We start from the raw sequence: 27,590 nt of genomic DNA on the forward strand, positions 1-27,590 counted from the left end.
CTTAGAAAAAGCAGCACGTTTAGGAGCCATCGTGGGGCTTAGATAAAAGTTCTCAGAAAGCACACGCGTAGTGACGGAAGCGTGTATGAGAAAAAATCGTGATAGAGTGAAGCCGCGAAAGTCGAAGCGTGATATAGCGAGGGATCACTGTAGTGCAGTTTACAGATTATTTACAATGCAAATGCTAGCATCTTTGGTTTACCTTTAGATGGTTCCATACTACTTGAATCCAAAGCATCTCCACTATTTCTCAGATAGGCAATCAAACGTCATTTCATACAGCACCTATCAGAAGGCAGACAAGAGTGCAGTTCAAAAAGCAAGACACAAAGTGCAGTCAGTGAATCAGTGCTTGCAATTATTGACAGAATGCAAGCTGACACTGTGACAAATGACAGTCGACTAGTCTGTCAAGCTTCCCTTCTGTTACAGTAACACTTCTTTGTATACAAGCATTTATTTCATGAGGGTTACATTTCAATATTAAGCCTCTCTATTAATTAGTCAGTTTAAGATCAGTATTTAGTATCCATATTATTTCAAGGATGGAGGGCTCATATATTTATCCCTTTTAAAGTACAATGAGATTTTTCGGACATCCCAGCTTCCCACTTCATTGTGTTCACGTGAGTTTCCAGTTGACATTTTGGCAGAAACTTGAAGCTGCATTTGATTTGAAGTTTGACCAGGATGAAACACAATTAAAGATGGCCTTTCTTTTTGGTGCAAATAAGACCACTAAATGTATTAAGGGCAAGTTACATCACTCCAGATAAAGTGTGAACAGAAATGTATAATTTTTCTCAGATTCTATTCAATACATTTTGAGTTAAATATTTTACTTGTGTATATTAATTGCTTTCTCTTTGCTAATTCATTCATCTATCTATCTATCTATCTATCTATCTATCTATCTATCTATCTATCTATCTATCTATCTATCTATCTATCTATCTATCTATCTATCTATCTATTTTTAACACTGAGAGTAGAAGTTTGAATACATCTTTTTATTGCACTGGTTGCAATGGTACACATAGTTAAAGATCCATTCATAAGAATAAAATAATTATTTGATTTTGATATATCTGCACTAGCTACAATCAGAGCAAGTGACATTATTTTTTCTGTTTTTTAATACTTGAAACTGTGAAACTATTCATTTAGACATAATTTGGCAGTCAGTTAATGTGAGACTTTCTTTGTTTTTAGTCTTTTGTAACTGTTTATTTTAACCATTGCACATCCAGTGGTTGTATCTGCATGGTGAATTGCCATCTTAGTTAATTGTAATTTGCTTCAGTTTGTTACTGCAATGTCTTTTTCATCCACAAGATGGAGTAGAGGGATTTGTCAAAATGTGTTTTTTTTTTTTCATGGCTCCCGTTCAACTAGTGTTTTACTGCTGTTTCTTTTTTCAAATCTTTCTTACAAGAGCACTTACCTTAAAGGATTCTTTGATATTTATCTCTGTTTTCCAAGTCTTTTGTCATATTGAAATGGTTTTAAGAATAATTCCTTTTTTCTCCTTCAAATTCTGATAGAACTCCGAGAAGCAGATGCGTCAGCTGGCTGTAATTCCACCCATGCTTTTTGATGCTGAGCAACAAAGAATTAAGTTTATCAACATGAATGGTTTAATGGATGACCCCATGAAAGTGTACAAGGATCGGCAAGTCATGAATATGTGGAGTGAACAAGAGAAGGAGACTTTTCGAGAGAAGTAAGTCTCCATGGAGAATGATGCACACTGGTAATGAGTTAAGGGGTCTGATTGTATAAAATCAATGAGAAGCTCAATCTCACTAAACTCACTCTTCATGTAGTATTCAGAAATTGACATTGATCAAGCTCATCCATCATGATTACATACAGTCAAATCCTGATTTAGATGGTTAGAATTGGACATTTTGCCCTTGTGAAAATTACTAAGGCTCTGCGTCATAGTAATGGGCCCAAATTTGAGCATCAGCTCTGAAACATTTGTTAGGTTTCTCCCAGTCTAAATTTATTAGCTCAGTCCTCCTTTTACAAAGTCAATGTTCTGGACATCCAGCATACACAGAGCTTGCTCATGGTTAACAGTTCATGAAGAGCATATTTAACTCATCCGTATAGTGTCTGCTGTAGCACAAAGCAATTATTCTTTCATTCTTCTTAACCAGGTGCTTTACACCAGTGTTTCTCAACCACTGTGTGTTGAGGGTTGCTGCCGGTGGGTTGTGAGTGGCCGTTTATGATTTTGGTGAATATTTTCATATACTCCTTAGAAATCTGAATATGTTGTGATAATTTCCCGGACACCACCAGTCGGAGACCACATCTTAATCCACAAGACCTTTATTTCTCTTCTCCGCAACACACAAGTCAGTCCCGCACAAGTCCCACAATGCGTCTAGCCCCAGTCTCCCTTCTCCTGGGCCTTCTCTCTCCTTGTCCCTGGGCCACCTGTACCCTCTCTCCAGGAGCTTCGTCCTGCTCCTGCTTCTGCTCCCGACTCCAGCTCACTGATAGGAGGGAGGCGCCCCTCTTATCCTCACCTGGATGAACTCCAGCTGCTCTCCATGATGTCACATCCTGGTGTGGCGGAAGCGTCAGTAGAGCACCTGGAAGCACTCCGGGTGACCCTGGAAGGATTGTCCTCCATTGGTGTGGCAGAAGTAAATAAGTCCCGGGCTCCATGAGGCTCGGGGCACCCCCTGGCCTTCCGTGGGCCTCTTCTACTCCAGGGCGGTTGCCCCCTCGTGGCCCGGAGGACAAATATGCCACCACTTAGTCCTTCCAGGCGTCCCGGCTGGGTCTGACCCCACAATTGACAGCACAATTGTTTTGGCACATATAAAAGACAGCACTTTGTGCTGCAAAGCAGAGCCAGAAGAGCTTCTACTTAAATGGTTAATGTTCTTGAAAAATTTTGCCCTGCAGAATGACAGATTACAAGTTTATCAGTTTATTCTAAGGAAGCCTTAGCTTTAAACACTTCTGAAAAAGGGCAGCATATTCATCAGATGAGTATTTATCTAATGTTTATATAATGGAAGTCACTTGCCAAGTAATAGAATCCTTTTATGCATACATTTTGAGTGATTATAGGAGTCTTGGTGTCCAAAATAAATAAATGAAGGCTTACAGGCTTTTCAGTGAAGAGGAAGAAGTTGCTTTTTCATTTAAGCCATCTTTGTGTGATTGCCCTTTATCAATATTCAGATCTCCATTATCACTAAAGACGCCTAGATTTTTTTTGGTCTCATGGGTTGCCACTGCTCCTTCTGCTTGGTGTTGGTAAAGGGGCCGAATCTTCTTCCATACTAATATGTTTTCATTTAAAAACACAGACACTCTCTTTTCTACTGCAGCTTTTTTAGCACCTGAAAATGGAGACTGGGGCGGCTCTGTGGCGCAGTGGTAGCGCTGCTGCCTCGCAGTTAGGATACCTGGGTTCACTTCCCAGTTCCTCTCTGCGAGGAGTTTGCATGTTCTCCCCGTGTCTGTGTGGGTTTCCTCCCACAGTCCAAAGACATGCAGGTTAGGTGCATTGGTGATCCTAAATTGTCCCTAGTGTGCGTGTGCCCTGTGGTGGGCTGGCGCCCTGCCCGGGATTTGTTCCTCCCTTGCGCCCTGTGTTGGCTCCAGCAGACCCCCGTGACCCTGTGTTAAGATATAGCAGGTTGGAAAATGACTGAAATGGAGAATTTTGAAAATGCTCTCCAGAGCTGTGTGTTTGTGAAAACACCGGCTTGCTTAGCATTTTAGTGTGGATGTGTGAAAATGTACTGTTTGGAAAACACAAGACTCTAATTGGTTCCTGAGTTACATTTATATATTTATTTGGCCAACGCTTTTATTCAAGGCGACTTACAATGTATGAGATCCAATGGGTTACATTTCTTTTTGTCTTTTCCATTTGGAGCACAGGCAGGTGAAGTGACTTGCTCAGGGTCACACAGTGTCAGTGGTGGGATTCAAACCCACAACCTCAGGGTGTGAAGTTCAAAACCTTAACCACCATGCCACTATCTACTATGTGGCATTTCCCTAACTGGATCCTGCACATTACAAGGTCTCATTCCCTGATTGGTCGCTATTGATGGGAGAAAACCGTCTTCCAATATTGTGGCCACAGATAATGCGGGCATTTGTTATGTTGCATCAGATTTGAGTTTTATACAGTTTAAATGTTTCCTTCTTGTGCAAAACAACAAATTTACCAGTTGCAACAGTTTTGTGACAAATTCAGAGGCTGTCGGATTAACCATCCTGTTGAGAAGGATACTTCATCTTCCTACTTCCGCCAATGCAGACATGCCCAATGTAGACAGATGGCTACATCAGATGCATTTTTGGTGATTTTGGCATGGACGGAGGTACTTTCATAAACAATGTGAAAACACTAGTGTGGATGGAAATAGTTTTTGTTTAAAAATGCTGTTTTTAAATGAAAACAGAACAGTGTGGTTGTTGCTGTCCAGTGTGGATGAAGAGTCCTGTGTTTACAGTATGCATTAATGGATTTGACTTTGAACCTTTTCTTAGCACCTGATGGTCTTGTCTCATTTGCCACAGTGTTTGATTATGTTCTTTAAATACGTTAAAGCATTGATTCATTGACTGCACTTTCTGTTGTATTGGTTTGAATTGCATTCTGGTCTGCCTTCTGATAGTTGCTGCATGAAGTGACGTTTGATAACCTGTCTGATGTAAGAACTGGAGCTGCATTTGGATTCTGAACTTTCAGTGAAGACTTTCTCATACAGGGAAAAAAAGTGTGAATTTCTTCCACAAATTTTAATTTTCTTTCTGTGAGATTGTCAGATGACGGTAAAATATCCTGCTACATGTGAGTGTTTGAGTGAATGTGCCCTGAGGTTAAAGGAGTCTTCCAAGATGTTTCCTGTCCTTCATCCAGTCCTGTCAAACTAATCTGTAGCTTCATGCACCTCTTTTTGGGATAAATTGATTGATGGTTAATGGGGAACCACAGCCACAGTATGACATGAAAGGTGTTTTAGAGGTTAAAGGAGGGCCTTGTCGTCATTTGTATTCCAGTGATGGAAAATTGATTTTTCTAACATGTCAAGATACATTTTAGGCTCTTGCATATTACTAACTCGTATAAACACCAACACACATTACATGTCTAGGTCAATCAATGTGCCTCGTATGTGCAGTTGATGTATAGATTTTTAGAGCTGTTGAATGCGCTTCACACTGTGGGTCAAAAGGGAATAAGATAAAACCTTTATGACCATAGTGGTGTCTGCTATCGAGGATTTTTTTTAAATACTGCGTATGTGTTCCTTAGTAGAAAGCCTGGTTTTTATAAACTAGCCTTATAGTTGCAGTGTTTGATACTCAAAGGATTGCGGATACTCTTGAATGTAGCAACCTCTTTTCAGATTGCTCATTTTTTATTTCGTGTTTTAAAGACACTTCTCCTTTTGTTTCTGTATGTCATGCAACTTCTCTGTGGTTTTATGCTGACTTGAAAATGCAGAACTAAATTGTGAATGGGAACTTCTAAGTCAAAGAGCTCTTTATGACTTAGGAGCTTTTGGCTTATTTTTGCCTTCGAAATAAAGAAGTGGGTTTGGTCAGTCTGATGATACAACCAGCTGTCTTTAGGATTCATCCACTGGAATACACCTTTTAGCTCTCGGAGTGTGTCACTTGTGTTCATGTTAAATGCATCTCTTTTCCCTAGCTGGCTAGGACAGCATTTAAAAGTGACAACGTGGAAATCAAGAAATAGACAAGACTTTCACAAAAGAACGTTTTTCAAAGCAAGAAACCACTCTTCAAAGCACATTAAATTTAATCTAAAGAAATGGAGAGAATATGGCACTTTTGTGAGCATTAGTAGATAAAGATGTATAATAATGTAAGTATTGGGATAAGGAAGACTTCAGAAAGCAGGAGACACTAAGAGGCCCATTAATGCATTTACGGATTTTTGGCATTATTGCACCTAAGTTGCTTACCCAAAAATGAATGCCTATTATTTTGCTTATGTAATAAAGGAGTTGCAAATGGCTGAACAGTAGTGAGTGCAATACTTCAAATTTTCAAAATGAAAGTATTTATATGTTTAAAAACCATTGTTACACCAATATGACTTTAATAACACTCAAAAATGTGTTTCACAAAGCATACATCTTCTTATATAATACGCTACCGTGGCTGTGCATTTGTCTGTCCTGGATTTTAAATCACCTGCAGCTCGCAAACCATTTGACCTATTGACCTGAAATTTGATACACATGTACTATGTGACGTCTACTATCCGCTTTTGGGGTGATGATTGACCTCTAAGGTTATTCCTCTTTTTATTTTATTTTATTGTTATATCAGCTGTCAGCAGTGGCCAGCAGGACAGCTGTGCAGTGCGTGCATACGGCCGCCGTTCTCATCTCTATCACCTTCACTGTCACTTCCCCTACCTCTTCATATCTTAAATCATTCTTGACACAGATTGAAGACTTAAGTGCCAGCTTAAGTGAGAAATTAAGGAAAAAGTAATTGCAACACAAACACTGACTTGATCAGTTTTAACGTGAAAATTTGATGACGAAAGAAAAGAAGAAGTGGGCCGCTAGGGTGGAGTAAAGAAGAGCTGCTCAGGAAGAAGCAAGTGCATCAACCTCTGAGAAAACGAATGATGAACATACAGAGAAAGAGAATGAAAACTAGGAATGTTCAAGTGTATTCGTGCAGTGCACTGTTACCGGTAACGTATAATACATAACATGCATATACACACAAACACACACACTAACTATATATCACTCTGAAACAACAAGAAAACAATTTGTGACTATGTACTGTACATATTATTGCACACTCATCTAAACCTTTACTTTCCAAATTATTTTTCATGTCAATCCTTGAAACAATTTCTGTTTACCACTTGACACAAAGAGATGTGACATTTTGCCCACTAGATTAGGGTTTATGTGCTGTAATTCACTTAACTTCTCTTGCCTTCTGTTGCAGTCACGCCACAGAAGTTTAGTGTGTTTTCAGTTATTTATTTCACTTGTTATTGTTTTATTTTTCTTGCATTTAACATCTAGAATAAACTAAGCACTTACTGTATATACATTTTCATACCAGCTTCTTCAAGTGCCTGAGTTACAGAGTATGGGGATAAAGCCTTTCTAGCAGCCATGCAGGAAACAGCCAGAGACAGGACCCTTCAGAGCTCGTTAACACACCACATATACACTTGAACCATTGTTTCTCACCCTCTTTGGGGTGGGCGGGGGGTCCTCATGTGAAACTTTGAGATGCACAGGTACAAAGTACTCACTGATAATCTAAGAAACACTGTTTATACTCAAAGTTGAAATTGAAAGAGCAGTGCTCAAAAATCTAACATAGGGGAACATGCAACAGATAGCATCCAGGTAGGTAATTGAACCTGTGGTGCTTGAAATGTAAAACTGCATACCTCAATGTTTTAAAGTTATACTATAAGCAATACTTATCAAGCATAGCATCGAGTTCTTCACCAAATGCATTTCAAAACTGTGATCGGACTCTGAGTCATTGTCCTCACATTCACTGTCATTCTGAAACTTTTCTAGGACTTCCTCAACCATGTGTTTTCTTTTTTGAAGAAGAAGACATTTCCCTAGTACAAGTCAGCCAAACAGTTTACATGCACTCTAAAATAGGTTTTGTGTATAATGTTCTGTTAAAATGAGCTGTGGCGTAGTATGAATGATCAGTCATAGATGACTCTACAGAGTGGTGGCTTGGAGGTTAAGGATCTGCACTGGTATGAAATCCTGTTACTGAGAGAAGGCATCCTACTCTGTTGGGCCCTTCCGCAAGGCTCTTAACCCTGAAAATTGCTCCATGGGCAGTGTACAATGGCTGACTCTGCTCTGACCTCCAAAAGGTCATTTGAAAAGACAATTTCCCTTTAGAGATTAATAATTAGTATACAAAATCAAAAAAAGAATATTATTGGAAGGGTGTGAAACTCAACTATCTAATGGTAATGAGCCTTTTAGTGTGTATGATTTAATGTTGGTGGGATGTGCTGCTTGCCTCGGGGCATACATGTGCAAATTGCATATCTTACTAATGAACAAGAACACACATGGAAACATTTGATTTATTTAATAGAAGTCATCATTTTGTTTGTATAAATAACATTATTACTTTTAATTGACTTGTGAGTTTCTTGCAATGTACACAAATGACTTTGAATTATGGCCGTGTTCTGCCAACAGGATGGAGTAACAGTTTTCCCAGGCAGAGATGGATTTGCATTTTATAACACCTGGACATATTATAGCTGTGTTTGGCCAGGGTTTCCAAAATTCTCCAGCTTTCTTCATAGAAAGGTTTAAGCAGTGAATATGATGCGTGTGCAAATAATTCCACAGTCTAAGTATCCTTAGTTTTAGGAAACTTAAACTCAAAAACAGTTTGCACAAAAATGAAAAGAAAAATTGATAATATATAAAAAGAAAAAGTTCTTGATCAATTTGTTTCTATTTAAGGCACACGTATCTTGTTAGTTTTTAGGTTTCTCTTTGTTGCACACATAAACAGCATAATGTGACATACCATCATACAGTCAGAAAACTGTACATTGTTGTGTTGCTCTGTTTGCAAATCTAATTTGTTCATTTTACTTGTTAACTATACCAGGCTGATGGAGGTTCTGTTATTACATTACAAAGACAGCTGAGCAATAAGGATATTCCTTTACAAGTAATAAAAGAATCATCCAATATCAGTGTAACAATGTGTAACTTATATTCTATTCAAATTAAGTAAACATTTATTTACCTGTTAACATTAGCTTTCTGAGAATGGCTGTTAATGCATATGATAAATCAAATGGGGCTTCATATTAGACCACTAAAACAAACCCCTTACTATTAGAAATGACATCTTATCTCCACAAGCTTACTGTAGAAATCAGGTGGTATACTCTGAGATCAAGTGAAACTGATATTTATGGTGTGGTGAGACCAAAATCCCCATTTTTGGCCTTGGTGCTGTGTTGCTTTGCTTGCCCCAGACCTAGTATTGCATGTCTGGAAGAAGACATCTCTGTGTCGGGCTAGAAAAATGTGTGAAGACAGAAGACAAAATGAAGGCAGACAAGTCCTGGAGAAGAAGCAGCTTTAGTCTGAGCATTTGTCAAAGATCCATTTCATACTCAGGCATTAATGCAACAACAGCAGGATAAGACCCCGTGAAGTAAATTAAAAATAACGAAAATATGGCTCCAGTTGCCCTGTGACCCTGCCCTGGATAAGTGAGTTAGGAAAATGGGTGGATGTATTTGTGTTCTGTAATGGCAAAGTGAAAACATAACCAGAATTTGATTTTGAAGATGAAGTTGGATATAGGGACAGCTGTTACCCAACATCCCACATCTGGCATAAAGCTTGAGCAGATTTTAGGAATAATGGGTAAAAACTGTAATCCAGAAGAGTTTGTTTACAGATTCTTCCATTGTCCAAGAATTAATCAGGTATTTATTTTGTTTCTTCATGTGATGTGATTGTTTTTCATAATCCGTCTAATTTTGAGTATGTTTTTTGTAACATAATATTTCTCATTGTTTAACATGTACAGTCCTTGTAGATTTCCATTTAGCACTCTGTGCAGAATTCCAGCATTTTAAGTGAGCACTGACATAAACATTTCAAAGGGCATGGCTAAATGTGGCAGATAATTACATCTTTTTCCTTTGTTAATCCGCAGGTTTATCCAGCACCCAAAGAACTTCAGCTTGATTGCTTCTTTTTTGGAGAGAAAGGTGAGCATCTTCTAGAATGTAAAGAAAGTTGAATTTCTCTTTCATTCTCCCCTGCTGAAATGAACTTAAACAGTGTAAAGGATTCAGTATTAGGACTGTTAGTAAACTCAACTTTACAACCCTTAATCTGATGCATTCAAAATGCTTTTTGAAAATCGTGTTCCCAAGAGTCATGGCAGCTGAAGAACTCTGAGTGGCCTTCAGCCTTTTGTCAGTTGCCGAAATCAAAGCAAGTGGAAAGGCAATTTAATAACATATGGTTTATGAGCAGAAGCCCCTGTGTAAATCTATGCCATGGTAAAGTGCATCTTCTAGGAATTTTTCCAGATGTGTCATAATGAATTGTTCACTTTTCTAAATTTAAAATAACTGTCCTAACAGTGATAATGTACAATGGCAGTTTCAAAACAAATGTCAGATTGTATTTTCTTCATAGGCGTTTAGTCAGGGTCGATGCAAAAAGGGTTGCTTCAGGTTGGACAGAAACATTTTACCTGGCACATTTGAACTTGAAAAACAGATTAAACAGTTCATCTTGTCCAAGCATAGAGTAAAGAAAATTAGGTGGTGATTTATTTTGTAGAATAGACAACAATATTGTCGCAAACTTAGAAGTGCCAAAGCACATAGTCCCAAACAGTTCCAGTAATGCCCACTAGAGCAGCATATACAGTACCCTCAAAACCCGAATAGTAGTAAGGGCAAGCACTGAATGTTCATAAAATAAATGGTTTATTTAACAAAAAGTTATGTAAAGATATGAAGCTCTATAGAGTACAAAAGGCAAAAAAGAGTTGCCAGCAACGTGCAATCCAAGGCGAACAAGTCCTAATATAAAATATAATGCAAAGTCAAACACAGCAAAATGGTCAAAAATCCAGTGAATCTCAAAATCACAGAATTGAACTAAGAAACACTCACTAAACTCCCAAGCAAATTAGAAATGAACTGCCGGGAACTGTGAAAGACCCTCTGGATGGAGGATGTAGGGCATTTCTTGGTACGTGGCCTCACCTCTTGGGTGACCACCCACATCACACATGGACATTGACAAAACCAAAAATAAAGAATGATACACATAACATAAATCAAAGGATCAGAAATGAACAAAAGAGACACAAAACTCGAATTTGCATTCCAGCCAGGGGAGGAACCCTGGCTGAGATACGACAAATACTATTGATCCCACCATGCACTCAATGGTGTTCTTATTTTAAATTTTATTTATACAGATTGATGCATTATATGTACTGTGAGGTGACAGTGGGTTTGCTCAAAAGAGTATAATACCACATATAAACCTTAGACCTAGCCAAAAAGATTGCAACATACCTCCATACAGTAAAAATTGAAACAGCACCCAGCTGTGCGTCAGTTACATTCATCGTCAGCCTTATAGAACTAAGAAGTCCTTGCTGGCAAATCTGGATTCGACTAGCCGCAATGAAAGGTGGGCTACTTGGGCTTTGAGACACTGGATTATGTGAACAGTCCTGTACTGTGAGGTGTATGTCTGTACTCGTTGATATTTATCGGTGTTTACTCGCTGATTTTTTTCCCTCAGCTATTACACCTCCTGACTGACATCTTCTGATAGTTGATTGATTATGTTGGAGGACAGTGGGAGTGGACATCTTTGCAGTGGTGCTGTTCCTGATGCACTGTCACCACAAACTCAAAATAAGCGATATGACCATAGTCAGTTTTACACATTTCAGATTGTGATCATGTTCAGCTTGGGGGCTGTGGTGGGATTCTCTAAATGATTATAATCTTACAGTATATATGTGTTAAATACTCTGATTCATGTCAGCCACTAGCAGAGAAGCAAGTAACATGATGGAGGTTAGATAGCAACTGGGAAATGCATGCAGCAGATTTATGGGTATCAACGAAAGTGGGGCAGTAAACTGATGAGAATGGTTAAGAAACACAGCTGTAATGTTTTTATGTATGTTGTTTATTTTAGACTGTGGCTGATTGTGTTCTCTACTACTACCTGACCAAGAAAAATGAAAACTATAAAAGTATTGTAAGAAGAAACTATCGTCGTCGTGGTAGGAGCCAGGTAAGGTTCAGGCTTACTTTTCTGATGAACGATGCATATTTTTTCTTTTCATCTTGATCGTACTCATGTAGTTAAACAGTTGTATTCTGCATTTACCTTAATGAATATTTCACATATGAACACTATATGGCCAGATGTATGTGAACACCCCTCCAAGTTATTTAGTACAGGTGTTTCATTGTTGTCAGGTACGTAAAATTAAGCACATAGCCATGAAATCTCTGCTGACAAACTCTGGGTTGTACAGAAGAGCTCAGTGACGTGACACTTTCATAGGATGCCACTTTTGCCACAAGTCAGTATATGAAATTTCTTTTCTGCTAGATCTGCCCTGGTTAGCTGTAAGTGCTGTTACTGTGAATGGAATGAGTCAAGGAGCAACAACAGCTCAGTCACAAAGTGGTAAACCACACAAAACAACAGAGTGTGGCAGCCAAGCGCTGAAGCACTAGCGCATAATAAGAAGCCATCTTTAGTTGCATCACTTGCAACAGGAGTTTCAAACTGCATCTGCAAGAAACATCAGCACCAGCACTGTGCATCGGGAGCTTCATGAAGTAGATTTTCATGGCCGAGCAGTTTTACACAAGCCTAAGATTACCACGTGCAATGCCAAGTTATGGCTGGAGTGTCATAAAGCGCACCGCTATTGGACTCTGGAGCAGAGGAAATGTGTTTTATTGAGTGATGAATAACACTCCACTATCTGGCAGTCTGATGGACCCATCTGGGCTTGGCAAATGCCAGGAGAAGCCACCCTCCAGACTGCATTGTGTCCACTGTAAAGTTTAGCAGAAGATGGATAATGGCAGGGTTTGGACTAGGCTAGGTCTCTTGGTTCCAGAGAAGGACACTGTTAATGTCACAGCAAACAAAAACATTTAAGACAGTTGTGCATTCATAGTTTGTTGAAGGTCCTTTTCTGTTTTGGCATGACTGTGCCCCTGTGCACAAAGCCAGGTCCATAAAGACATGGAGGAACTCGAGGATTGACCGAGGCCTGACTTCAACCTTACCAAACAACTTTGGGATCATTTGGAACGCTGGTTTTGAGCATTGTCTCCTTGTCCAACAACTACCTGGCCTCATAATTGCATTTTTGGCTTAATGGGCACAAATTCCCAAACATACTCAAGAATCTTTTGGAAAGTTTTCCTAAAAAAGTGGAGGCTGATATAGTCACAAAATAGGGGGAACTCTATATTAATGCCCACAGCTTTAGAATGGGACGTGTGATGGTCAGGTTTCCACAAACATTTAGTGGGTTTGGTATTCATAATAGATTCTATCCACTTCAAACATAAATGTGCATATGTCATTGTGGCCAGACTGCAGAGGGGTGTTAGAGGGTACAGTGTTGCTTGAGTTGTCTTGGAATCCCAACTTTATCAGCCTAATTCTGCATTCAGAGGTGACTTTATAAGAAATTGATGCAGCAGGAGCAGCACAGTGCATCACTGTGCCTTTCTGTTTTAAGAAGAAGTAAGCGATGGACACTTTCGTGTCTCGATTTGGATATTCTTGTGCCAGTCGCTTTCACTTAATTATTGAAGAAGAACCAAAAGTCTGCTCTTTTGTTCTGACTTGCCAATGAGGAATTAGCTCTGCCCTTAGGTTTCTAATCATTTGTCTCTCCATTTTGTTATTAATAATAGTCATATGAGTGCTGCACAATGCATATTGTCTTATCTGTTGATTTTTAATTGGTTTGTGTAATGACTATAGCTTGAATGGGATTGTACTTGTTGGATTTTTCATTTTTTATGCAAAAGGTGAGCATGTTGATCTTCATACCAAGAGATTTGCAAGGAAGCATATTGGATATTAATCTTTGTTGAAATTTCTTTTAGTTGTATGAAGTGTCATTATTGTGCTGTTTATGTGAACACTGTGGTTGTTTTTTTTTTGTTGTTTATTTTTCTCTCAGAGTACATTGTATTGTTTTTACGGACCTCATTTTATTTTAGAAACCACAAAAAAAACTTTTGCTAAAAACATGCTGAAATTCTTAAGAGTAGTGATAGCCAAATCAGAGGTCTGAACAGTATAGGACCGTGCAGAAACACTAAATACCAAGTAAAGCTGGAGTTCAGCTGAAGAGATGTGAAGGTGTTTAAAATAAATAAGAAAATGTGAAGGTATCCCATTTGTACTTGTATGCGTCCTTTAGAATTCAGAATTGAGCATTCCAAGTTTATTAAATGGAATCTTTTATATTTCATTTGGTTGTAACTGATTGTAGGAGACTGAAAATGATAGTTGTGCTTAGTATTTGGAAGAAGGCATTTTAATGGAGTAAATCACTTTTTTACATGATTGGAGAGCCTTACAACTCAAGGCTGAGCATTTACACTGGCATTAGCAACAAGTTTACATGATGGAATAATATTTATAACATTATAATATTCTTGTTCATTATGTAATCGGTCCGTCTACGCAGACAAGCCCTGCACTGTCAGCTGAAGTTAAAGCGTTGGTAACGTTATGCTTTTTGGCCACAGGGGTGAGGCAGCTTTGCAATAGCAATGATTTTCGTGTGTCACAACTAAGCACTTCACGAATTTCGAACCAAACTTTGAATGCCCTTACAACATTTGTGCAGGTTGTACATTTACGTAAGACTTTAGGAGAGGTATTGCCAAAGCAAGCTGCACTCATGCAAATGGGCCCACATTTAAAGATCATCTCCCCTAGTGTGGATGAGCATGCGTATGTGAATTGCAAGTGATATCATCATACCCACGCACAGATAGTCATGGGGGCAAACTGTATTGTAGTAGCCAGCATACTACCCTAAAGATAAATGGGGTGAGATGGGTGAATCAATAGCGATTTGTCACACAGGTATGCTGAGCTATGAATTCCACAAACCACTGGAACATTCACTTCATACCTTACTAGACAGTTCATGAAGGATGGCTGAGATTCTCAGGGCATTAGATAAATGAAGCCTCTGAGAAAGCAAGAATGAACACAACTTCAGTAACTGTGTTGGAATAGCCATGTAACAGGTGATTCTTCTGGAAGTTCTGCTGTTGATCATTCATTGTTAAATTGATGTGTCCGTTAACAGGCTGAACTCTCATGCGGTGTGTGTGTCTCGGTCTCTCCATCTCAGTGTTTGATGTTGCAGTGTGGCAAGTATTAACATGCAGCTTAGCCCAGTGTCCTACCTTATTATATTTTCTTTCTTCTTCTACTTTGATTATTATTGTTGTTATTATTATGGTTATTTTTGTGGTGAAGTCTCAAAGTGAGTATCAGAAAACTACAAAATGTCATCATGACTGTTAATTTGTAACAAGGGGTGCTGTAAAATCTTGACGTCATTCATTCTCAGACGTGGTTCCTTGCTAGAACTGGGACCAGGACTTTTTGTAAATTATTTCTCATGTCCTACTCTGAGGTGTGACAAATTGTAACTCTAGTGTGACTTTTAGCGCAGTTCTTAGGAGTAATTCTGAGACGCTTGATAAATCCGGCCCAGATTCCATTAACAGTGAGATGGAGTTAATGCGTTGAATAACTTGGCTGCTGTACCGTTGCTGTCTTAGCTGTTAATATGACCTGAATTTTTAGACTGCAGAATTTATCTTTTCAGCTATGTCAGTTTATTACTTAGTTGTTGAACAATCATTTGAAGCCCTTCCTATGGTAAATATGTATTGGGTTGTGTGGATTTACCTGCAACAGAACACTTGATAGTAACATTAATGTAAAATACTGAATGTTTACTCTAAGATAGGTGCATCCTTCCTTTCCCACATATGTGACATTTACAGTAATGCTTTTGTGCAAATGGCAGTATGTGTGTGCTCACTGAAGTGAATTCACCACTGGGGTCTTCACAGCCAGTTCACTTCTAGTTGTGCTTTAAAATAGAGATATCTGCCTCTACGTTATGTAAATGCTACTTAAAATACACCCACCTGCTAAACATGATGGTCCTGATAATAAGTTGCTGAGCGTCACAAGTCGTCTCAAGATGGAATGCATCTCACCCTTTCAAAATCCTGTTACTTTTTAATGCATTTTTTTCTTATTGCCATTTTAAAGGTAAATTGGTACAGGACTGAAGCTGAAATGAAAAATGAGTGGCAAGACACTCTTATTGTTGTTCATCTCCAAACAAGCCTGAATTAAACTGGGTAAAAAGCGTTACCTTGCACTTACTATAAAGAGATGTGTGTTGTTCGAAATTGTTTAGGCAGCAAGCCTCAAAAACTTCCTGAAAACATTAAGGCTGCTTTTGTAATTTCATGCTTATTATTACTGCATTTAGGAAGCATGGTGATGCTGTCTCACAGATCCAGCGACCTGGGTTCAGGGCCCCTTCCCACTCAATGTCTGTTTTGAGTTGTGTCTGTCTGGGTTTTTCTGTTTGTCCTCTCACATCCTCAAAGATGTTTATGATAAGTTCTTTGGAGATTCCAAATTGGCATTGCGTGTAAACGAATGATGTGGATGGCTTCTTCCAGCACAGTTACTAATTTCTTTCGCCACTTCAACGACTTTTAATTTAAAACCAGCTTCATCGAACTCTCCATCGTAGATAAGGGATGCTCTTACGATAAAAGTGTATGAGGGTGAGAGATACACAAAACAGTGCAAACGTTGCTTCGGAATAGTTCGGGTATTACCGTGTGGTCACGTAGGCACGATAGAGAGAGGTTAATAATTAATAATAATAATTTTTTGCATTTATATAGCGCTTTTCTCACTACTCAAAGCGCTCAGCAATTGCAGGTTAAGGGCCTTGCTTAAGGGCCCAACAGAGCAGAGTCCCTGTTGGCATTGACGGGATTCTAACCGGCAACCTTCCGATTGCCAGTGCAGATCTCTAGCCTCAGAGCCACCACTCCGTTAGGTTAGGTGCACAGGCTGATACAGCGCATTGCCGCACCCACATAGAAGAAAAGGCCGTGTGCTCCATGGTTGCTCTTCGGATGGGCGTTAGCATATCATAATCCCTTGGACCAATAGTGTGAGTTTTACCGCATTCGACTTATACGACTTACATTATAAAATACTGGAAATTATATGGTAAAATCAAGCCCCGACTTATACGCGGGAGAACTTATATGGTAGGTTTTGTTCTTACAGGAATGCTGTCAATGTTATTTTTGTTCTGGACTCATTGATTGTCAGTTTTGATGCTTCTTTCAAGGTAGCTCATTATAGTCATCAGTTTTGGACTGAGCTGAATGGCCACGTTACTAGTCAATGTAGCATTCATAAGCCAGTTGAACAGGGTCAGGGAAAAAGGATAATTCTTGAGATACTCTTGTAGTAAACATTTGAATCTGACTGTTATAATGGGTCTTCCATCTTTTTCTGTAATGGGGTAAATAAGGTAAAAATTGACTTGTAGTCAGTGGAGCAGTCAGTGGATAGGATTACAGGCTATAAACAGCCAGGTGGATAACCACTGGAAGGGAATCTATCCTGGGCTTCCATGATGAACGCTACATTCAACAGCTTTAACTCAGGGTCCTCTTTACCCCTTCCCTTCTGCTGCTCATTTCAGCAATTCCACCCAGCCGTCATTGCTGTGTCAGTGCTGCATGCCCCCAAAGATAAGCCCAACTCAGAAATGCTCTCACGTATTCAAAGCACACTGCAGCTTTAATGGTGCCTGATCCCAACCTGCCTCTCGACCCTTAGTACATACTCTCGGCGATATGGACGTCATCCTCTACCCCATGAGCTTAGATTCCACACTCCTTAGGCTGCTGCATGCTCTGATTCGATCAGTTCTAAAGTTTTCATTGTCTGTGCCAAGCAGCATATTCAGACTGAGTCTCAACCTGAAAAGATTCCCTCAGCTGTGAACACCTTCCTCCCTGGATGCAGTTCGTCCAATTAAATTGAAGACTTTCAGAAATATAGCCTAAAATGGATGTTCTATTATGCAACATTTTTTCCTGGGGTATGTCAGATTTGCTGATCACAGTCTTGTCGCTGTGCCATGTAAGTTACATGACTGAAAATCGCAGTCAATGTCACATTTACTTACCAAGCACCACCCCTGCAGTGTAATTGTGCTCACTCTTTCTTCTGACAGCGAATAGCATATTGCTTAATGGACTAGTGCTTCAGGAAGGGTTAAAAGTTGTAGCAAGTTCAGCAGCAACCTCGGCCCTTTAATTCTTTTTTCCATTTTGTTTTAGTACATAAAATACGAGGCATCAGAGAGATGAGCTTCTCTTCTGTTTGTGAGTTTCAAAACACACATGTTCCTTATTCCTCGTCACTACATTCCTTAGCATTGTACGTCCGGATGAACATTCATTGGTTTGTCGGCTGTCCTGCATACACAGCCTGCCCCTCCGACTAATGAGAATATCAGACTGGTTCGATTTTGTCCTAGCCAGTCGCAGGCTAGTTGGTCTCAGTCAGTGGGTATATGTCCCTTTAGGTGATCGTCTTCACGCGAGTGCACCACTGACTGGCTAAGATTATGAAAATGAAGGCTATGACTGAAAATGGCTGAATTAGTCATCTAATGTGACATGGGCTTTAGCATCTCATGTTATAAAAAGTCTGCAAAGTCTTGTACTACGCCAGCTCAGAACAAAGCACCCCGCCCTCTGTATTTTCCTTTCACTTTTATATCGTTATATATGCTCAGTAATCCTTTATGGTTACACTCCCCACCCCTTTTTTAACATAAGCACGATTCCCTAACAATTTTATGTACTTTTTAAAAAAACTGAGATCCCAGAAGATTAATCACTGCTTGGAGAAAGAGCCAACAAAGGAGTGCTTTTGGTTGCGACAGTTGTGGTTTTTACATTATGAATCATCAGCAATCCTTTAAGCTGTTCCAGAATTCCAGTAAATTACAAAATCAGAACTGGAACGTTGTGGTTAGTTGACAGCCTCAGTATGTTAAGCACTCGGCGGAGGAAGAAACTAACAGTTTCACTGGAAGCAAGGAGAGACTGCAGGCGGCCGACGGGCAGCCCTTCCCCTTTGGTGAAGTGGCGTTCAGTCGTGTTGTTGATGGCTGCTGCCTGTTGGTCATATTTAGAGAGCTCATGGAAGATCAGGTGGGTTAAACTGTACAATGTTTCATATTCTATTGTTCTGGTGTTTTTCCCTTATAAAGAATAAGCCCTTTTGGGACAGTGTTTTATATATGAGAATTGTATAATCTAGCTGAGTATCATTAGGAGAGAAGGCCTTTAAAGATGATTTGAGAATATCACTATAAGGTCTGTTGCTGTATTTTTAACAAACTCTTCTTTTGCTGGATGTTTTTAAAAGATGCAGAATATGTAAATCATCATATAATCTCACCAGCATCCATACTGGTGGTAAGTGTTGAAAAGGATGTGAAGCGTAGGAACTTGGGACGAAAATGCCGTGCATCACTGGGCCATGTTTCTCAATGGATATGTTGTACAACTTTCTGATGCCATGTAAAGCACACGGGCCTTCTCAACAGATCATGTGCTACTAACTGTGACATCTGAAATGAGACTGACATATTATCAGAGGTAATAATAATTAAGAATACATTCTGTTGAGCCTACCTGCTTTGGCATGTTCTTCTGTTGCTGTTAATTCAGTTCAGTTTTTACTGTACCATTTTCTATCAACAATAGTTACTTAGTTTCATTCATTCAGAGCCCATTTGAAATGACATAATGTTGAGGAGCCAGATTTAGTTCTCACAGTATCCTATGTGAGGCACAAACTAACCAGAAATGGGAGGTCAGGCCATTCATGATGGGCTCCAGGGCTTGCCATTGATCCACATCCCTGAGGAGCACCCAGGAATTGCAGGTCATAAGCACACACTGATGAAGTCCCTGCACTTTGTACAAACTGTCTGTTGTTATTACCGATTAGATGGCTTAGTGAGGACCTCAAGTCAGCCCTGCTAATTGAACTTCACTAAAGAGGAAGTAAAAGTCGTAACAAGGTTTCTGTAGTTGAACTTGTGCATTGTTCAATAACAATCCTCGAGGGGTGAGTGTGGAGAGCCAGCATGTTCATCTGACCACATCTTCCCCCACCATTCTTCCTGCAGAAACATGACCCCATTTTTCCCTAAGATCTCTGCTTCAGTATCTGTTGTTTCTGAATCAGTGTAGTTTTTCAGGAACGCAACCTCTGTGGATGGCGAGAATTGACTGCATTGTATTTGTACCAGACAGCAAGTGTTTTCAGTTGGCATTCACTTCTTGAGGATGTTGGAGAGTACCAGGGAAAAAAACATCTTAAGCATAATAACAGTGTTTGTACAGTTTACAAATTTTATATTGTGCATTTTATTATAATTTTCAGGAAGAAAACAAATTGTTCATCATGATGAATGTGTCTCATTCCACTAAAATGTTAACTTCCACATGAAGGAGGTGATGGGTGAAGATCATTTTTGTGGTTTGTGGACATCTTAAGTTGTGGTGTTTGTTTACCAGATACAGCTGTATTGCTGTTCACATGCTATAATACATTACCAAAAATGTTTAGTCATTTAACACTTCTAAAAATAGAGGCCATTTTCTTCTGCTGGGGTCCTAAATGTGTGCGCCCTCACTTTCAAAGCCAAGACTGCAGTGACTTCAGGCCAGCTGTGAGTATGTACCAATTGTGCGCATCAGTGACATCACTGTCCGTGAACTCCAAGGTCCTTCTTCAAGCCCATTGGAATGCTTGTTTTATTTTCATGTGATGCCATCCTCCTGCATTTGAATTTGCATCTTTAAAAACCGGCAGGAAAACTCAGTGCCCTCATAATTAAAATCTGTTCTTCATGTCAAAAAAAAAAAGAAACATGGGCACACATCACAAACATTTTGCACAGACAGTTTACCTTTTATAGCAAAGCTTATAAGCCTGGATTATCAGGCAGCCTTGAAAGGCTCTGAAGCTGTGATACATCGTGGGCGTAGAGCAGCCAGCTGGCTTAAGGCCTGCATCTCATTGTATGCAGTGAAAATAGTTAGCTTGAAATTGATGATGTGGAACGTCAAATTCTCCTTAAATTGTCTATCAGTGCAAAATGTGGCTTTTCCTTTTTCTAAGTATGATTAGCTTGGCAAGTATCTTGTCATTTGTTCTGGGGCCTGCCCTGATGCGTAAGAGCATGCGTATTTGTGTGTGCTCTCCTTTAGGCACAGCTGCTTGAATAACTGGACTGAATATGTTGTAAAGTTTCTAGTGATATGATTTCTGTTTTTGCCCTGTTTTAGTTTGAGTAGTGCACTCCATCTCATTGTGCAACCATTTAGGTTTGAATCTTTATGCAGTCCAAAAAATGTGAGAACACTTAAGATTGACTTCTTCTCAGTGTATAATGCATGATTATAATACAGTGCCCCATGACTTGACATCGACTACTCTTTTGACTGTATGGAATGTTGTCCCACAAATGAAATACTGTGTCGTTCAAAAGAGCTGCCTTGGAATACAGTGACCTGCCAAAGTCCAGTTCAAATCTGCAAAATGGATTCCCCACTCAGTCTGTGCTACTGTGCAAGCCTGGGCTAAGTTAGTCGATCCATGGCGTGTAATGCCTCACTGTAGAAACAGCTACACATATTCAGCCTGGTACAGTCAACGTGTTATTAAACATGTAGTGCGTCTTCCACCTTTACATATGCTGGTGGCCTTGTCCTGCTCGGTTTAATCCTGTTAGGCGTCTGCTCTATTATTTGACACATAAATTGACAGCATTGTCAGGATGCTGTGTGAATTAAAAGATTACTACAACTAGAGCCACATACACACAAATAAATATATATAGTTGCGGATAGTCAGATGGAACTAACCTCCAAACCACATTGGTTGGTTTTGTGTCCAAATGAAACCCCCATAAAATGCTTCTAGAAGTGCATGCTTCTCCAGGGTGCCAGGTGACAACATGTTGGGCTGGAGTACTCATGCACATACCAGTAGGGCTTTCTGCGTATTGTAGTCCCGAAGTACAACCCCGCTGCATACCATGCATTCAGCTAGAGGGTGCTGCTCAGAATAAGTGTCTGCCTGACCTGGAGGCACTTTCTCATTGGATGGTCACATGTCCAGAAGTAGCCCCCAGGTCCTGAATAAAAGGACCCACTGAGCACCACTCCTCTCTCAGGGGTTTGGTGGAAGCTGTAGACAAACCTGAGGAGCAGTGTAGTGAAAAAGAAGTGAAGCCAGAGGAAGACTAAAAAGAAAGGAACATCAAAGAGTAGTGGGAATAGAGAAATGGAAAGCCTGTGGCAGCTACAGTATTTGTGAAAAACAACATGAACTATTAACCTGGAACTGTTAATGGGAAGTGGTGTCTGAGGGTTTAGGGGCACAGGTGTGCACCCTGGTAGCCACAATTCTCACAGTATCTGGCAGCTTCGGGGAGCATGCAGTTCCGATAGCCATTCTTCCCCTGTCCTTCCATTTTATGGGGGTTTCGCATGAAAACGAAACCCACTATATAAATGTACAGTGGATATAAAAAGTCTGCACACCCCTGCCAAAATCGCAGATTTTGTGTAATAAAAAAATGAAACCAAGAAAAATCCTGTCAAAAATTATTCCACCTTTATTGCAAAATCGCAATCTATACAAAGTAGGTGAAAACAAATCAGAAACTGTTTAGTGGAAAAAAGAAAAAAAACAATCCTACAAAGACCCGATGTCATTAGTGTATAAAACATTTAATGATCAAGAAATGTGGTTACGTTCAGAATCAATCAATCACAACAAGTCTCATCTCAAATAGTATGTAGTATACACCTGACATTCAATTAAGGTGTGGCTCTGATTGAGCTCAGATAACGTTTGGCTGTTCCTGTAGGATTATTTTGATATCCTCTTGGTTGTAACAGACTCTAAAAGCCAAGGTCCACAAAGAGCTTTCAAAACATGGATGGGATCTCATCATTTAAATGTAGCAATCAAGACACGGTTACAAAATAGCATTCAAAGCCTTAAACATCACATGGAGCATGGTGAAGATACTCATCAACAAGTGGACACAATATGGCTCCACAGTGACTCTACAAAGATCAGGACGTCCCTCCGAGACTGATGAGAAAACTGGTCAGGGAGGCGCACAGCAACATCAACCGAGCTACAGTATTTCCTGGCAAATACTGGTTGTTCCTTACATGTGACAACAAACAGTTGTATTCTTCATATCTCTGGGGTATAGGGTTAGGGTAACAAGACAAAAGCCTTTTCTCACAAAGAAAAACACCCAAGCCTGGCTAAACTTTTCAAAAAGGTACACTCGGTCTCCTACAACCATTTGGAAAAATGTATTATGGTCTGATGAGACCACGGTTGAACTATTTGGCCATAATTTCAAAAGCTGAGTTTGGTGCCAGAATAACACCGCCCATCATCAGAAGAACACCACACCCACAATGAAGTATGGTGAAGACCGCATCAGGCTTTGGGGCTGCTTTTCTTCAACTGGAACTGGGGCTTTAGTCAAGGTGGACAGAATCATGAAGAACCACAAGTATTAGTCTATTTTGGCAAAAAACCTTCATGGATCTGCTAGGAAGCTGAAGATGAAGAGGAACTTAACCTTTCAGAATGACAACGACCCAAAGCATACATCAAAATCAACAAAGCAATGGCTTCATCAAAGGAGGATCAGTGTTCTATATATATAAAATATGTGTGTGTGATGTACTTGACACCAGCTAGACCAAAAGGAATCTCTTTGTTTCTTGCACCTGGAAAACACAAACCGCTTATTATCCAAATCTAAATGTTTTCAGACTGAAGCAGTTTCTTCTGAGGAATACAAAGGGGAGCCTTCACAGAGAAGCAGCAGCAGTCCGAGAGACACAGCAGTGACACAGACTGTATATTCAAAAGTCCTAAGCTGGGATATCTGTAGTGTGGTGTATTGCGATGGACTCGCACACACAATAAGTGAAACAGCTGACAGACATCTTTTGTTTTATCTTTTAGAATTATAGATAGATAGATACTTTATTAATCCCCAAGGGGAAATTCACATATATACATCTTTGTGACACATACATTGAAGATGCACAGTTTATTTCTAGGGGGTGTTGCTGTTTTTTGCTTTGCGCCCTCCCCCACCATAACCTATCTTCGTCAAAAAATTTGATTTCTGGTTTTTGATAGATCTCATCCATTTAGGGTCCCCTTATACCAAAAACATTGACATCTCAATGATGGGTTTGTGTCAGTCTGTGTGTCACTGTTTCTTGTGGACAGTCTAGAGCTAAAATGGCTGAGCGGAAAAAAATACCAAACTCAAAACATAAGCCTGTTATGAGAAGACGATGTGCTGATTAGTTTTTGAGCCAAATTGTGCAAGATGAAGAGGCACTGTAGAGGAACCCTCAAATTCCATAATTCTGCAATTAATTTTGAATGCATCTTGTCAATTGCTATTGTAATGACCTATTTTATGGTTAGAAGGATCAGTGTCAGAGTGGTAAATAATTACTGAAATGTTAAACAATAGGTCGGTTAATTTGGTTCCTAGGGGACAAATTCTACTGCTGCTCACGTCTGAATTCTTTTATATGACATTCTGTCACAAAAATAGTTAGCCAACTTAATTAATTATAGCCATACACAGATTTAAAGGATTACAAATAACTTTGTAGCAAATCCTGTATGTACACTGGCCTGTATAGGTGTTTTAGTTTGGAAGACCCTTGTATCACACTTTTATGACTTGTTTAAAATTTGACATTTTCAGGAACTGACAATAATAGGAGTTACATTTAGAATGGAAGAATCTCCAGTAGTTACAGGGAAATGGAGCTCACCGCTGTTTTGGCTTGAGCTCACTTTGTTCACTCTCTTTGATTTGTATTACTTTGCAAAATTCATTCAAACTTTAAGAAACTTGACATTTTAGTCTGCTTCTCGTTTTTATTTATTGAGTTTAATTTAAAAAAAATGTATTTTTGTAAAGTAATATATTTCATCTTTTTTAAGTGCACTTATGTTCCTTTTCCCTAGCAACAACAGCAGCAACAGCAGTTGAGCCGCAGCAGCCAAGAAGAAAAAGATGAGAAGGAGAAAGAGAGAGACCCCGAGAAAGAAGAGGAGAAGGTGGAAATGGAGAATGAAAAAGAGGACCTTCTCAAGTATGTTACTAGCTGGCATGCATTGTGCCTTTTTTTCCTCAGACTTTTTTCAGTGTACTCTCTTATCAGCATCTTTTGAACATCAAGTCACAATTCTCCAAAAGCTTGTGTTGTGGAATACCTAAGGTGCCATACAGTGGCTTCTACGATTTTAATGGTCAAGAAGTGCTTTAGATTAAATGTGAGCTTTGTTAAGTTTTCTTCTGCTCATTCAGCTCACTTGTTTTATGAGCTTTTATTTGCTGGGCTACATATACAGGAAAGTTCAGAACAGTTAATGACTTTTGAACTACAACATCTATATATATAATTCACTAAGCCGCCAGCGAGCAAGACACCCATGGAGTACACAAGACAGAGCCACGCCCACCAAATGGGATAGGACGACAACTCACAGAGACATACCCACCAACTCGGACGCGACAACTCACAAAACACGGCGTCATTCGTGTTCGTCTCTGCTACAGTCCACATGCACCTCTGAGCCACTTTGACTTTTCGGTTATGACGCACGACCGCGTCCACCATCACAAACTGTTTTACACGCTACATACAGTGATTCGCATCTGCGACAAACATGCTTCTTCTTAGATGGTCCTGCAGGAACACGGAAAACGTTTGTCTACACAATACTCCTTATTCCCCGGCCCGCGTCCACCCTCGCTCTCCAGGCAACAAACACCGCGAAAGTCACTTATGTCTCCATGGCACACGCACGACAGAGCCCCGTCTGCCAACAATTCACGCGAGGGTGAAAGCATTTGCCAAGAATGTTTTCATTAATCAAGAACGAAAGTCAGAGGTTCGAAGACAATCACATACCGTCGTAATTCCGACCATACACGATGCCGACTGGCGATCCGGCGGTGTTATTCCCATGACCCGCTTGGCAGCCAGCATGTATGTCACGGATGTGAATGCTGTATGCAGTGTGTAAAACAGTTTGTTTGTCGAACAGGGCACGCAAGAAGCAGCACCACGCAAGACAGACCGTGTGATACACACAACGGAGCCACGCACGCCAAATCACAAAGCCCCGCCCACCAACAATTCACTAAGCAGCCGACCATGGCACACGCACGTCAGATCCCCACCCACCAACAGTTTGCGCGAGAGCAAAAGCATTTGCCAAGAATGTTTTCATTAATCAAGAACAAAACTTGGAGGTTCGAAGACGATCACATACCATCGTAGTTCTGACCATAAACGATGCCGACTGGCAATCCGGCGGCGTTATTCCCATGATCCGCCGGGCAACCAAAGTCTTTGGGTTCCGGGGAGAGTATGGTTGCAAAGCTGAAACTTAAAGGAATTGATGGAAGGGCACCACCAGGTGTGGAGCCTTTGGCTGAATTAGACTCAACACGGGAAACCTAACCCGCCCCAGACAAAAACAACAATGAAAAGTGAACGTGGCTCAAAGGTGCATGTTGACTGTAGCAGATGCGAAACTGACTGAGGTGGTGTTTGGAAAATGAATAGTCAACGTGACTCACAAGTGCATGTGGACTGTACACAGATGAAAGCAATTCAGGTGAGGAGTTGGGGGCAGGCACATGAGCAGGCAGTGCATACTGAACGATGGCTAAGAGATGACTGTTCACCCATCAATACATCGTCCTCACTGGGCGGCCTTTCCCTCACACCCCGTTCTGCCCTCCGCGCGCAACCGCCGTCCGGCCCCGTCCCTTGCTCTGGGAGGTGGGGGCGCGGCGGCGGTCCTCCAGTTTTCAGTCACGGACAATTGTATGTTGCTCTCTCCAGAGTTCCGTTACAGTCGTATCCTCAAACCCACCCTATAAGAAGAAGCATTTTTGTCGCGGATGTGAATTGCTGTATGCAGCGTGTAAAACAGTTTGTTTGTCGCAGATGTGAATCGCTGTATGCGGCATGTAAAACAGTTTGCGAGGGGTATCCCATGGTCTTACGGTTGGTGGGCGGGTCTCTGTTAGTTGCTCTTGCGAGCGGGCACATAACCAGGCAGTGTGTATGCTCCGAGAGCGAGGGTGGACGCGACAGGACCATCTAAGAAGAATCATATTTGTTGCGGATGTGAATCGCTGTATGCAGCGTATAAAACAGTTTGCGAAGGGTATCCCATGGTCTTAGCAGTGTCTATGCTTCAATGTGAATCGCTGTATGCAGCGTGTAAAACGCTGTATTGTATGTTGCCCTCTCCAGAGTTCCATCTTTTAATTCACCTACAGTCGTATCCTCAAAACCAACCCCATTTGGACAACTGTGTCTTTCAGGAAGTGTTCACCCATCAATACATAATTATGCAGCGTATGCTACACCGCGGGTTGGCTAGTTACTTTATAAGAACCTCAAAGCTTAACACCTATACAATATTTGCATCTTCCGTTTTTTATTTTTGTCGTTTCTTTTACTTGTTGTTAAATGAAGGCAGTAAGGAGTGTGGTGTTATATTATGAATAAGAAAAGGATGAATGAGATAGAGAGAGGGGAATATGACAAGCTAATCACCCTCTCAGCAGATGACCACTCAAAAATAGTCGCACTGAGTGACCTGTTAATGCGGTGGCATAGAAAGTTCCAAAAGTTCAATATTGTAACAAGATAGACAACATCAGCATGGCGTCACATTCAGGTGCATTTGCCAAATAAGTTGACTAATTTTTTATTTACTTCATCC

General features: G+C 40.2%; 1 protein-coding gene across 1 annotated transcript in view; it reads left to right on the forward strand.

Moving 5' to 3' along the window:
- The window catches only part of ncor2 (nuclear receptor corepressor 2), a 299,537-nt gene that overhangs the window by 173,228 nt on the left and 98,719 nt on the right, over positions 1-27,590 (forward strand). Inside the window, 4 exon segments of the mRNA XM_051921547.1 lie at positions 1,545-1,723; positions 9,730-9,784; positions 11,754-11,852; positions 24,807-24,934. Coding sequence (XP_051777507.1) covers positions 1,545-1,723; positions 9,730-9,784; positions 11,754-11,852; positions 24,807-24,934 — 461 coding nt within the window.

Source organism: Erpetoichthys calabaricus, chromosome 18 (assembly GCF_900747795.2).
Source record: "Erpetoichthys calabaricus chromosome 18, fErpCal1.3, whole genome shotgun sequence".
NCBI classification, from domain to species: domain Eukaryota; kingdom Metazoa; phylum Chordata; class Cladistia; order Polypteriformes; family Polypteridae; genus Erpetoichthys; species Erpetoichthys calabaricus.